This window comes from Oratosquilla oratoria, chromosome 12 (assembly GCF_046742065.1).
Source record: "Oratosquilla oratoria isolate Oo_2021 chromosome 12, ASM4674206v1, whole genome shotgun sequence".
Classification (NCBI taxonomy): Eukaryota; Metazoa; Arthropoda; class Malacostraca; order Stomatopoda; family Squillidae; genus Oratosquilla; species Oratosquilla oratoria.
The window spans coordinates 20,860,685-20,875,289 of NC_134788.1; the positions used below are offsets into that span (position 1 = coordinate 20,860,685).

General features: G+C 42.4%; 1 protein-coding gene across 1 annotated transcript in view; it reads right to left on the bottom strand.

Annotated features, from left to right (window-relative positions):
• Positions 1–2,706: 2,706 nt before the first annotated feature.
• The window catches only part of RIC-3 (RIC3 acetylcholine receptor chaperone), a 106,531-nt gene continuing 94,632 nt past the window's right edge, over positions 2,707–14,605 (bottom strand). Inside the window, exons 12-13 of the mRNA XM_076193417.1 lie at positions 9,930–10,000; positions 2,707–8,221 (exon numbers count right to left, since the gene is read on the bottom strand). Of these exons, the coding sequence (XP_076049532.1) occupies positions 7,709–8,221; positions 9,930–10,000 (584 nt within the window). The 3' untranslated portion in view covers positions 2,707–7,708. The remainder of the gene's footprint in view (positions 8,222–9,929; positions 10,001–14,605) is intronic.

Below are 14,605 nucleotides of genomic sequence, written 5' to 3' on the forward strand. Positions count from 1 at the left end.
TGCTCACTTGTCACTTCTCGTATAGGCTAGATAATTAGGCTGGTTGATTAGGCTAGTTTGGATTATATAATCCTCTCTCGCGTCTAGTGATTGTCTCAAAAGGACTATTAGAGATGATTCAACTCCTACATACACGTTACACTCCATACCCTTCGGAAGTAGTGACTTGAAATTAAGAAACTTTGGCAACATTGTACGGGCATAGCCGGCGTGACGCTCGGACCCCACGCTGGGCCTGGAAAGTTATTCACGGGTTCTCAAAGGGTGAGGTGTGCTTCTCGTGCAATCGGAAGATAAACGTGTTCCACCCACATAGGGCGGCTATCAAGACTTTTCACCTTGACCTCGACCCGTGTGATCCTCATCAACCTTACAATAGAAATGTGTGTCGCGAAAACTCCTGAAACCTATTGATTCGAGGCTAAAATCGTGACTGAAGTGACGCTCCGAACCCGCTGGGAACGGGTTCGTTCGGTGTTCAAACCCCCTTAGCATGTCAAGCTTATTAAAGACATTATCCCATTCGACGGAATAAGTTCGTAAATTGGACATTTACAGAACCAGATCCTGCCCCAAGGTTGCACTTCGGAACCAGATTCTGCTTCAAGGTTCCACCATCAACGAAAATAGCCATGATGCCGCCATCCTACGACCCACAGGTGTATCCATCGCCGGCAGCCGCATCCTACAAGATTAGATGTCCATAATTTATTTGAATCGAGTTTATGGAGTGCGGTATCCACGGAGAGATTCCTGAAGACATTGAGGTATTCATGAAAATTTTAGTTAGGATTCAAAGTGCGCAGGGCTAGCTAGGTAACATATGCAAATCATAGGTGGAATCTATGATTAATTTCTTTTCATTCAAGTTGTGTGTTCCTGTGAATCAATGTTCAATCATTTCTTTCAAGTTGGTGTTCCTGTGAATCAATCTTCAATGATTTTCTTTCGAGTTGTGTTCCTGTAAATCAATGTTCAATTACTTGTATTCAAGTTGTGTGTTTATTGTAGAATTAATGCCATTAAAATATGTGTATCATGTTTTATTTGATTAGCCTAGGTTGATAATTGACCTCATGAGTTACTATTACTATGTCCTTTTTCAAGATTTGAAATATAGACACGCCGCTCAGAAGGAAGCGAGCATGGTCCCTGCCGGTGACTCAAATCTCCTAGACCTTGGCTCCCTCTGTAGGTATCCCCCTTCACCTATTCTTCGAGGTATGAGTGTTCTCAGGCTCCCACAACTACAACCTCTCCTTCCCATTCTCCAGGGACTTCGGGACGAAAGAAAAAGGTTAGGTTAGGCAAGGTTAGGTTAGTAACTAACCTTTGTTAATGACTTCATAGTCATCCATATCCGGGCCCAAACCTTCTCTGAACGTCTTGGCATCCTCCAGGCTCTGCGAATAAAAGGCTATGCTATGTATTTGTTCCCAGAGGAACTCAAGGTCTCCAGAGGAATCCTGGGCTCCCACAGGAACCTCGGGTCCCGCAGAGGAATCCTTGCCCCCCCCCAAAAAAAAAAAAAAAAACACTCGGACCGACCCCCAGAGTACCCCTCTGTTTCCAAAGGAACTCCGTGTCCCCAGAGGAATTCCGGGCTCCTCAGAGGAGCTCCGGGCTCACAGAGGAACCCCTGGCTCACAGAGGAATCCCAATCCCTTAAAGGAAAACAGGACCTCTAGAGGAACCCCCCCCCCAGAGGAACCGTGGGCCACCAGAGGTACACCGAGCCACCACCCCCAGGGAACCCCTGGGTCTCACGAGTATCTCCAAGCCTTTAGAGGAAGGAACCCTTAAGGACCTTAATTAAGGCAAGCCCTGAGACCCCAGAGGGAGGGTATCCGGGGCCCCCAGAGGATCCCCAGGCACTCAAAGGAACACCAGGCCCCCAGAAAAAAAAATGGATCTCTAGAGAAACCCCGGGTTCAAGAAGAACCACAGACCTGGGGCATACCTAGATTCCTCATCGGAGTCGAGGGGTCTAGGATTGGAAGGGTTTGGGAGTAGAGGTGTTTAGGAGTGGAAGAGTCCTGGAGTGGAGGGGTCTGGGAGTAGAGGGGGTCTGAGCGTCAAAGGGTCTGGGAGTGGACAAGTTTGGAAGTGGACGAGTCTATTACCCCTCCACGCCCAAACCCCTCCACTACAAGAACACTCCACTCCCAGGCCCATCCACTTCAAAACTCTTCCATTCCCAGACCTCTCTACTCCTCGAGAAAAATCTAACTCCAATTGTCTTCTAGGCCAAATGTATCACGCTCTCTCATGCCCCTTCTCGTTTGATATCACACTGTCTCCTAAACTGAACTGTCAGTAACTGGTATGTTACCAGTCTTGGCTTATACCACAGGCATTACTGTTCAAAGATGGATTTTACACTTCAATATTACTTACCAGATGGTATTCCGCTTTCCCGGTAAGGTTGGTAGCTCTGGCTGCAAAGGGTTTTCAGCCCTGCATCATCTTGGTCGCTGTAACGAACCCGGCGGCGAATGTGGGAGGGAGGGAATCATTCGAATCGACTTGTGATGGACACTATTTAAGTTTGTTGAGATAACTGAGAGAAAGCCGCACAATAATCTTGTTTAATATCATACAGTGAGGACATGCATGTAGATTCCAGCAGCGGGCTGGATGAACTGACCCCTGGTCCGTCCAGAAGGTATGTATAGCTTGACAGAGGAAGGACAAGAAAAAACGACCTTTGCAAATCTAGCATTTATTTTATTATTGGTGGGCTCGACAGGAGGTCACTGGGCAGTGTGACCTGAGCTTGCATCTCTCGACATCTTGGGTCGATACCTTGGCAGGTGTTGAGGATGACGCTGACAACGAGCAAGCTCAATCCAAGTTGAAACTGACGACGACGCCACGAGTGACGTCAAGTCGCCGTCCGTCTCACGAGTGGCGGCTTCATGACGTCATGAATGGCCCTCGCGACGCCATCGATGAAATGTGTCAGGAAGGAAGGAAGGATGTGTGTGGATTGGCCTCCAAGTTAGTGTGAGGTGATAGAAAATGTTATTGTGCCTTAGTTGTAAATATATGCCTTCCTTCATTCTCAAACAAAGGGCTCAAAAGCCTCTACCTTCTCTTGTATCTCTAATATCATCATCTCATCGTGTTAGTTATTACAATGGCAGTAATAACGGAAAGAATAGTTAACTTCGATAAATAGGTTATTAGTATTAAAGTAAGTAACTGTGATAATAAAAGCAGTTGCTGGAAAAATCGTCAACAGTAAGAACAGCGGTAGTAGTAGTAGTAGTAGTAGTAGCGCCTGTAGACTTGGCGATAATAGTCGTCTTCTTATAATAACGAAAATAGAGCCACAAACGTTAATGGCGCTGATGGTAACGGTAATCGTGATAACAATATAACATTGGTCATGGCATGGAAAATGATGATGATGATGATAAGACGGTGAAGTTTGTGAAAATGGTAACAGAATGACCAACGTCACAATTATGGTGACTGTTGGCAGTCCTACTGAAACAAGTTGGTAATCCTACCTATGACACCAAACTCATCATCATCATCTTCACCATTTTTTTTATCATATTTGTAATCGTCAACAACGACGATGTCATTATTATGATTATGTTTGCCCCTGGCAATCACCCTGTCCAGCATTTTGAGCTCTTAGCAAGGGGGCAATAAACACAGAAATGCCAACCCCTTCCAGTCAGTCAGTCAGGACAGCCAGCCAGCCTTCTCGACACGCAACGCTCTCACTGGTAAACCTGTGAACGAATATATAATCAGCTTTATATACAAAGTGTCATTTCCACAAGCAGATTTTACATCTGTTCACACAGTTATCAGCATGGAGTCGACTAGGCGCCTGTTATGTTTGCATATTCTGGTTGAAGGGATTGGCAGCCCTGTGTATTAGAATAGCGTATTATGGAGACCAAGTCGATGGACAAAATCATTGCCTGTTGCTTGCTACCAACACTACTACCGCCTCCCTCACGGCCGGCCATCGTGATGATCACCAGCTTGATCGTTATCCTAAACTGATGACCATCAATGACAGTGCGGTGAGACTGTGATCGCTACCTTTTCGTTCGATTACGTTCAGATCAATCCTTATTTATCAACCCTTTCAAGGCCGGTGGCCGGCCACAGGAATCTACTCTGACAAAGACCTAAGCGCACACCGACAAACAAACAGTTGAACGGTCAAGAACGTCGGACAGCCAAGTAGTTGCCTACAAGGCCTAACAACTTTGCGTTCTGCTTTGACTGACGGACAAAAGCTTTCATCACCCATTCTGTTTTCTTTTTAGTCATGAAACTGTAACATCTGTCTGTAAGTGTGCACTAGATCTAAGACTTGTCAAGAGTCAGAATAGAAGGCGTGTAGTGCCCTCCGAGCATTGATGGGTTCAATGATATGAACACAAACTACAGTAAACAAGTAATAACATAAGGAACAATATATGACAGTCACCGTGAACTCGCACAACAACCTACACACTCATTCACGCCAGGGAAACATGTGGGAAGGTCTTCCTCGCTGACTGACTGACATCGCTGACCGCGGAACTTATCGGATGATTTGGTAGTTTAGTAGTTTCAGGGTTTGGACACTGATCACTATGAGACGGGTTCCTAAAGGAGAGGAGTTCTCAGCCAGACAATCCCTTCCATAGTCGCCGCAATCAATCTAATCTAAAAAAAAAAAACCACTCCTTATTTTATACCTCTATAGCTTCGTTTGTCATCTAGAAGCATTTCCAATGAATTAATATCAAGTCATTTCCTGGTTAAGATTTTGTTTCTATGACAAATATGAAAAAGAGTACTTTGGATAATCATGGACGACTACAAGAAAAGGGAGCAATGTCAATGAGTAGTTGGCTGCGGCGATCACGGACTAAAGAGATACTTTTTTGTCCTCTCCTTTTCTTTTTGGTCCTCATATGAAACGGATGGGGAGTACCCAAGACAGAAAACCCCTTTACGTATTAGTTTGCAGGTATAAACTTCTTCCATTCTTATCTTCTTCATGGACACTATAGTCACCACTGTTTGCTCCAAGACCATTGGGCCTAGGTTGCACAAGCCCGTGCATTATTTCACACCCAACTCCTTTCATTGGCTAGTGCAGTGCACCAAAGCCATCGTAGGAGAAAATCAACCGTGAAGCTTCCCGGCACAAACACGGCCAGCAACGTCGACCATTTCTTTTTTTCTGAATGTGGTGAGGTATTGGTCAAAGATCTCCCGCTACTAGACGGGAGTACCCCCACAAACTCATTGTCTTCTCAGCCACAGGCCACGAGGCAAATGGTTGGTGTCCCTGGCAAACGCGTCATCAGGGCGACTTTCGACATTTTTATATACTTTTCCTAGTGTCGGAACGAAAATAAATAACATATGACTAGATTCACACATAAATAAAAACAGTCCTATCGTACAAGTATGGTGCACCTCCCCTGTCGTGTCGGGTCGGGCACTAAAGCGTCAGTCAGTGGTTATTGGGTGTTTATAGCTTTGATCACGACGGTCATTGTACAATATTCCATCAGGTCTGTGACACCCAGTGGCATGTCCTACAGAACCTACCGTGTCTCAGAGACACTATCATGTCTCATAGACCACAGTCTTTAGCGACTAGCTCAAGAACTGTTCGCGACTAGGATGGATCAATCTTCCACTCACACCCGTCCGAAGGACTATGGGTACACAGGGCTACCGTACACTAGTAAACGTGCAAACGAAGGTGGTGATGACTGAGAAATCCGTACACAAGGACGGAATTCACACCCATCATCGATGTATTCATTTCCGCGCTTGCCAGTTCGAGGGCAACACGTCGAGTCAGGTCGTGGGTCTGGGGGGGGTAAAGGTTAGCAGCCCTTGGTCTTCGTACTTATGCAAACAAGTTTTGTAACTGTTAAAACAAGTCTGAATTCATAATGACTAGACTGACTGCTTCCATTTAGAAAAATGTTCCTTCGCATTTGTGTGTGTGTGTGTGTGTGTGTGTGTGTGTGTGTGTGTGTGTGTGTGTGTGTGTGTGTGTGTGTGTGTGTGTGTGTGTGTGTGTGTGTGTGTGTGTGTGTGTGTGTGTGTGTGTGTGTGTGTGTGTGTGTGTGTGTGTGTGTGTGTGTGTGTGTGTGTGCGTGTGTGTGTGTGTGTGTGTCACCTAATTGTATTTATCTAAATATAGTATAGGGGCAAGGACCAACGCTCATTCCGTCCCGTCTTCTACTTTCCAAATGATCATACCTAGCCTCAAATTCATGCCGTCTGTATGTGTATGGGTGTGTGTGTGTGTGTGTCCGTGTGCGCGCCAATCATATGCGAAGATATCTGCAGAAGGACTTGTAAGGTGAGGGTGAGGTCGGGACATCGAGGTATATTCCAGGACAAAATAGGATCGAGCGAATCAAGGATATTCGGTGGGGATGAGGAAGAGTGACCCAAAATAATCTAGGAATAGTAAACTAGAAACTTAAGGCACTAGTGTGACAAGAATAGTGGTCGCCACCCTATTCTAAGTGAGAGTTGGTCGTTTCTGGGGCGGGATGGTTGCAAGAACTGGCTAAATCAACTTACTGAGTCAATGGCTGACTAGATCAGGAGAACGACGACAGAATCGGTCGCAGAGGCTTGGGAGCGGGCGGGCAGGCAGTCAAGACGGAGGGAGGGAGGGAGGGGGAGGAAAAGAACCTTCATCACCAAAGGGTTGATGACAGAGTGGACCAAGAGTTTCTTCACCTTGTTTTCTTGTCTTCATATGAATCTCTCATGTATTTGCATTTTTATGTAAATCTTTTTTTTTTTTTTGTATTATGCGAGTTTTTTTTCCTGTATTCGCATTATTTCTTTAATGTATGAAATATTTTTTGTTTGTGTGAAGTACTCTTGTATTAGTATAAAGTCTACTTCAGTCGTATCTGTCATGACTCAAATTAGTGAGTTCAAGTGCTCGGTACTGTATCAGCCCAGAAATACAACTGTTGACTTCCAAAGAGCATTGTTGTATCAAGTAGCATTGGTGTATTAAGCAGTAGTTCTAAGGCATCTACACTACCAGCCAGAATATCTATGACAAAGCAGAAACGCACACGAGGTTTCTCAGGAAAATCAATGAAAACAAAAAGTGACAACGTTCTTGTAGGTCTTCGGGAAGGAACAGCTCTTAATGGTGTACGTTTAAACATTTCGCCAACCTTGACGAATGTTGCCTACCATTAGAAAGTAGAAATTTACTCTTATTTCTGGGGAACTTTGTTTGGTTTATCCATAGAATATACCAGTAATTGTCTTCAGTATATTGAAGTTATTGCAATTCTACTTTCTGAGGGTAGAGAGCGTTCTGCAGGGCTGACAAAAGGTTTGAAATGTACTATTCATAACGTCACTGTTTCGTCACCGTCACGTCATAATTTCTCACAAATGTTCGAATAAAACGATGGCGATCTGATGAGGGAGTGAGTGACGTCTGGAATACTGCAAACTAGCCTTAAAAGTGAACCTCTAAACAGAATAAACAAATGAGTCAATCGATAAGTTCGCTGCGTTCGGGGTTTTCAGTCTTTTGGCACGGGCTTCGGCGCCATACTGTGGTCAGTCAGCGCCATCTTCTTCAGTTAACTAGACTCACTCACTCAATCAAGGTACATCGGTTTTCGGGTGCGTGCCAACGAAGGCGACTACAGCAGGAGGAGGAGAAGCAACAGTTTCCTACTTATCCCTCCTCCTCCTCCTCCTCCTCAACGCCGTCGTCGGTCGATCTGGAGGGCCTCTTAGTGGAGCCTTCCTCGTTCTCGTCTTCTTCGGTGTCTTCAGCGACTTGGCTGACCGTCGCCGCTGACGCCGCCGCCGCCGCCGCCGCCGTCGCCGCAGCGGTCGTCGCCTGCGTCGTCACGGGGTCCTCTTCTTCTTCCTCCTCCTCATCTTCTTTGGAGCCACTGACGCCAGGCGATCTTTCCGTCAGAGGGATCTCCTGGACCTCGGAACCGGCGGAGCTCGCGGCGTTTTGGAGTGGCGTTGCTTCTTCCTCGCTACCCTGTCCCTCTTGAACATTCGTCTCTTCTTCCTCGTCGTGGTCGATGTCGTGGCTGCCGTCTTCTTCGTGACCGGTCCCCGTCGTCGTCGTCGCCGCCGCCGCCGACGTGTTTTCCTGTCGCGTCTCTTGCAAACTCTCGTCCGCATCGCACGGCGGTAGAAGGCCACTGCGCGGTGCTTCCTCGACCTCCCTCTGCATGGATATGAGGACACAAGAGCATAAGAATGGGGGAGGCTACAAGAAACTATAAGCCCTAAACTAGGAATTAACTCGTCCCTTACCACCTGTCGTCACCCCTATCTTCTCTTAACCCATTAAACTCCGATGACAAGATGTCTTGTCATTTGGTCAAATAAAACAAAAAATCATAAAACACCAAAATGTTTGATCAAACACCAGAAAAATATGACGTCAATCCTCGCTTCGCTCGCAGCGAAGCGAGGACTGACGTCATATTTTTCTGGTGTTTGATCAAACATTTTGGTGTTTTATGATTTTTTGTTTTATTTGACCAAATGACAAGACATCTTGTCATCGGAGTTTAATGGGTTAAAAAAAGAAAAAACAATTGTTACACCTCTCACTACAATTTTACTAAGTCTATTCCAATCGGTATCCACTCTGTTGGTAAACCAGTTCTTGCCTTTTTCTTCTAAAAGTAGTATTTTTGTACTTGGTCTCATCCCCTCGCAGCGATGACGAATGCACTACCCCCCCCCCCCCCGAGGTAGCACAAGACTGCTTCTTTCACTAGAGTTGAAGACTTCGACCCAGAACGGGACCTCGATCATACCACCTCTTGTTCCAAGTTCGACTCTGATTAACGAGATCCCTCCCAGTCCATCCCCGGTCTTGGCCAGGAAAATATCTCAAGAATTACCACCACCGTCTTACAGGCGTTCAAATGTTTTATTGTGACAGCACCAGGTCCACCTAAAAAGCCATCGTCACTTGTACTCTTTATTTACCCCTGCAAAAATATAATACCTTCTCAAAGGGTCTCTTCCCTGACCTCAGATCCTTCCCCCTCCTTCGGAACAACTGTACCAACCTAACCTAAAATTCTTTGTCAAAAACCTTCTTGGCAAGTGGAATGTATGAAAAAAGACGCGGAACTATCGCTGTGAAAACATAACGTCACTCAAAGTAGAGTGGGAAAGGATCTGGATTAGCCGAATCTGGGGGAGGGACTCGTAGGAAAAGTATTATAATTTATCTTTAACCTTATACAAATACATATTTTTTCTATTTATGGGGCCTCACTGTGTCCCTCAGCTGAAGGCAATTGTATGCCGTCAGTCAGAACAGAATATGGAGAGAGAGATCAGTCAGCTGTATGAAATGGGGAACCTCTACTATGAAGAGGCCCCTAAGACTGGATCCTTCTCAGGAACCCAACTTTACCCCTCTCCTGAACGGGAGCCTAGAACCTAACAACCCTGTTCAGGAAATCCATGTGAACAAGTTGCATAAACACGGCAAAGGAAAGATGGACTGGAAGTGAAGCGTTTACTCCTGACGTTTCGTCGATTGACTTTCTCAAAGGAATGAGCATACTGGATACGTGCAGAGTTTATATACACGCTTGGTGGCTCAGGAACTTTGATAGCCTAGGACTGCCCCACCCGACCTACCCCAAGTCTGACATCGATTGATGATGATTATTCGTCTTAACGTCACAAACACCCCTCTATCAGGAGGCTAGTACGGTGTCCCATACAGAGGTCTTTGTTGCGTGGGATTGAATGAACCATCCCCTTGGTCCAACTCGCTGGGGGTAGAGTTCGAACAACAGTCACCTCCGTTGGGAATAGCGACGCTCTAACCTAACGCTCGGCTAGTGAGTGAGTCTGACACTTGACCAATATCAACTTTCTTCCACCCGAAGGAACCTCCTTACCTTTCCTTGAGTCGCTTCTTCTTCACCAGAGGTTGCAAGCTCCTTCTTCGTCAGCTTGGGATCGTCGTCTTCTGCAAAATAAGCCTCGTGAGTCCTTTATTTATGCATGGCCAAAGAATTGCTCAAGACCTAAAGAGGCGTTCACTACAGTGATCAGTTCGCGTTGGCGTCTGGGTCAGATTTGGAGCTTGCGGACTGGATTGAGCCGTGTAATTCTACAATTCTGACCAAACCTACCACTTTTAGATCAATTTACGAACAATGCTCATTTTTCGCAAACTTGTTTGCTCAAATCGATTTGGCATAAAGTGACATGGACAAACAAATTAAAAAATCGTGTTGGCAACTAGTTGTGCCTGGAGCTTGTGGGCTGGATTAAGCCATTTAACTCCGATGACAAGATGTCTTGTCATTTGGTCAAATAAAAAAAAAATCATAAAACACCAAAATGTTTGATCAAACACCAGAAAAATATGACGTCAATCCTCGCTTCGCTCGCAGCGAAGCGAGGATTGATGTCATATTTTTCTGGTGTTTGATCAAACATTTTGGTGTTTTATGATTTTTTTTTTTATTTGACCAAATGACAAGACATCTTGTCATCGGAGTTAAATGGGTTAAGCTGTGCAATTGTGCAATTTTGACCAAATATGCAATGCCACCAATAATGGGGAAACGGAGTTGATTTGTATAAATCTCGGACAATAAAACGCGACCAACGTTTCTTTTTCGAGTGTCATTAATAAACGGGCATTGGTTCAAGCAACTCTGACCAAACATCAGATTTTGGATCAACTTACGGGAAATGCTACTCGCAAACAAGCTTGCTCGAATCGACTGGGCTCAAAGTGACACAGACAAATGAATTAGCACAGACGGCGCGAACTGAGCACTGTTTCGTGGACAGCACTACATAAGTTGCATGATGCTCATGCGTTGCAATTAGTCGTGCAAGCAAAACTCCTCCATATCTCTGGTATGGCAATGTCTCATTCTGTTGCACCAGTAGCCTTTCTCAGAATCAGACTCTGAGCATTGTTCTACACTTCAGTCAAGAAATCTGGTTCCCAGAACTCGTGGGGAGTTTTTTTTAGTCGTCAAGACTTCTTCGACCAAACGAACACGACAAATGGGACGATACCAAGATTTCCAACGATTCCGCTACGAATCCCGATACTGCTGTTCTGAACTTCCGGTCCCGATGAATGATTAATAAATGTTACTTTGTTCGTAAAGTCTGTGTTTCTCAAACCAACTGCAAGACATGAAGACAACCTTTCTCACCAGACGTCAGTTATCATCTGTCAGTCGTCGACATTTTGATCAGATTACTCCATCCGTCACGATCTTAGAATAATCTCTCTTGATTTATTTGCTCTAGTGTTCAATTTATTCTCTCCAAGTCCATCTTTACACAATCTAACCATCTCTTTCTAGGCCCTCCTTCCCGCCGGCCTCTTTCCTCTTGCTTGTCATTCCATATAATTATGTCTTCTTAGGATAACTGTTCTCTTCCACTCTGCTTTCATGCCCATAGCATCTCAAGTCGTTTCTTCCTATGATTTCTAAAATTGGTTCTACTTATGTTCGTTTTCGTCACTACTACCAATCCCCTTGGAAGCACATGTCTCACGGTGGTAAGCAAACAAACAAGGGACTGTGAAACCCATCTTTAAGAAATATATATAATAAGATAAATAGAAAGAAAATAAAAAGAAAAAAATCATAATCAATAATGCTTCCGTTTACACGCTGACCAACGTAAGATCCTTAGCGTGAAACGGTTGGCAGCCCTGTGCTTACGTCATCGTTACGCAAATATGAACGACTTGAGATCGTTTGAGTAAAAATTACTTTGGTTACAATAATTCATTTTTTTTTTCCAAATCTCCAAATTTAAAACTAAGATATTGTAGAATTATACGACTGTTAGATATACTGTTGAAATGCTTTTAGAGAATTCTAGATATTTGTAAGCGAAGTCATATTCCAGTTATTCATATAGAGGTTGGAGGTAAAATGTTGAAGGTATAATAGCCTAATGTGGTAACCTCCTAGATATTTAATTCTGGGAAGAAATGGCGTCTAGAATCTGTTTCCCCTCAGCTGATAAAAAAACAAAAAAAATCGTCTGTCATCAATCCTTGTGCGTTTCAAGGAGTCCGTTCAGGTTGTGGTCATTCTGCCAAATCAACTTTAGTAAATGCCTCTCTTCCTCTTATTTCCCATCTATATACTATTATATATATATATATATATATATATATATATATATATATATATATACAACACTGAATGGGTCCCATTGATTAGAGATACATTTTAACAACCACAATGCACTTTAATTCTAAGCCAACACCATTGGGAGACCCAATGGAGACCACATGCGATATTGAAATGCGGTACTGCCGAGGACTCGAACTCAGCGATCACATGACAAGTGCCGTAGTAACTAACCAACTACTTAGTTACTATGGCAATTTCTGCATATGGCCTCCATTGGGTCTCCCGATGTTGATGGCTTACAATTAAAGTGCATTGTGGTTGTTAATATATATATATATATATATATATATATATATATATATATATATACATATATGTATGTATTTTTGTATGCATATATTGAATATAGTCAAATAAACTGCATAGTACAATTAGTATCACATTTTAGGAATATAACAACGATTTGAATCAATTCTATGACTTGTGGCAGAAGCGCCTCTTCCCCCATGTTGCCACGCTGAGATGCCACAAGTGAGACAAGTAACATTGGCGATCCGATGACTGTGGGTCAAATTGGCAACGTCGCAATGCCGAGCCGCATTATATAGTCAGCCAAACGCTAAATAATTTCAGTCATGTAGCTGATGAGATGGACGGATATCCATGAATAAATATTTAATAATATTTGGAGTGCACAGAAACAGATCGACCGGTTCGGCTAAAAAAAAAAAGAAAAAAAAAAGCAATTTGAACAAAGTTAACTTTGAGTTAAAATGAATTATTTATTGCGATCAGCATACTATTATTTTTTTTTCCTTTATAAATACATCCTCGATGTGGTCTATAGTGTTGATCGAACTGGGAACATTTTTTAGCGCAACTAATCGAATTGTGGAGGGGGGTGGGAATGACATAGCCTTTATACCTCAATATACTACCAATATAAATATATATATATATATATATTGTATATTTAGGGCGCAGATTCTCACTAATACACACGGAGTTAAACACGACAGCATTTTGGCACTGGTTAATCTTCTTACTAAGATTTTCAATTTTCCTCGCAGTAGGTCTCATTTCAGGAGGGTGGGCAAATACAAGCCTTCCAAATTCTTCCATATTCAATTAACGTTTCGACTTCAGGGAGTCATCTTCAGAATAGTTACAAGAGAAAAGTCACAATTTTCAAAGCTACATGATTCACAATTGACAATGGTGTACAGACAACATGGGTTTAAATATGGGCCGCTTGGGAACGGTGCATGGTTCGTGACCCGCTACGTAGCGGAAAATTGAAAATCTCAGTAAGAAGATTAACCAGTGCCAAAATGCTGTCGTGTTTAACTCCGTGTATATATATATATATATATGTGTATATAAATATAGGTATATATATACATATATATGTGTATATACGTATATATCTGTGTATATATATATATATATATATATACATATATTTACTTGTGGCCTGCACATGCTACATAAACTCTTGTGACGTCAAATCGCACAAGATTCGGACGGACTACCAAAACAGCGGGGCGACTGACATAATAGACCCGCCATTTCCAATACAGTATTTAATTTCACAGATTCTAATTCTTGCTGTCGCCAAACCAATATATTTAGCCCAAAAAATGGGGGGAGCGGTTAGGGGGAGGATGGACATCGGACATTCAAATATCAAAACCTCCATATTTGCCCGACAGCGTCTTCGATCGTGACAGTAAAAACAAGTTTCAGAAAAAAAAAATCACTGTCATGTTGGTGTTTGTTCATAACATGCATTCACAATAAATAAATGAATAATAATAATAACAATATTAATAATAATAACAATAATAATAATAATAATAATAATAATAATAATAACAATAATAATAATAATATATAGATAAACAAATAAAGATAAATGAAATTATAATAATTATATTAGTAAAGAGAACAGATATACAAACAGAAATATACATAAACACGCACAAGGTTTGAAATATCTAATTTGATTATTTGGATTCCATATATTCATACGATACTGACACACACTTTAATGCACAAAGTAACACAAAAATAGTAAAGAAAATCGAAATGTATATATACATATATATATATATGTATATATATATATATATATGTATACATATATGTATATATACATATATATATATATACTATTTCGTCAGCATTACAATAATTTTTTCGATTTTCCTCTCTATATACTATCTAGCATTTTAACCTAACTGACAAGACACTGGCTTTCAGATTTTATCTTTCTGAAGCCGAACTATCTAATTCTATTAGAAGTTACTAAAGGTTACCTGTAGGTATAGGGTCAAGACTCTGATCAGGAAATAAATAGATAAATAAGTAAATGAAATGAATAAACAAACCATAAAATGAAATCAAATAAAAAGTAAAATAACATAATAACGATGATAATATCAATAATG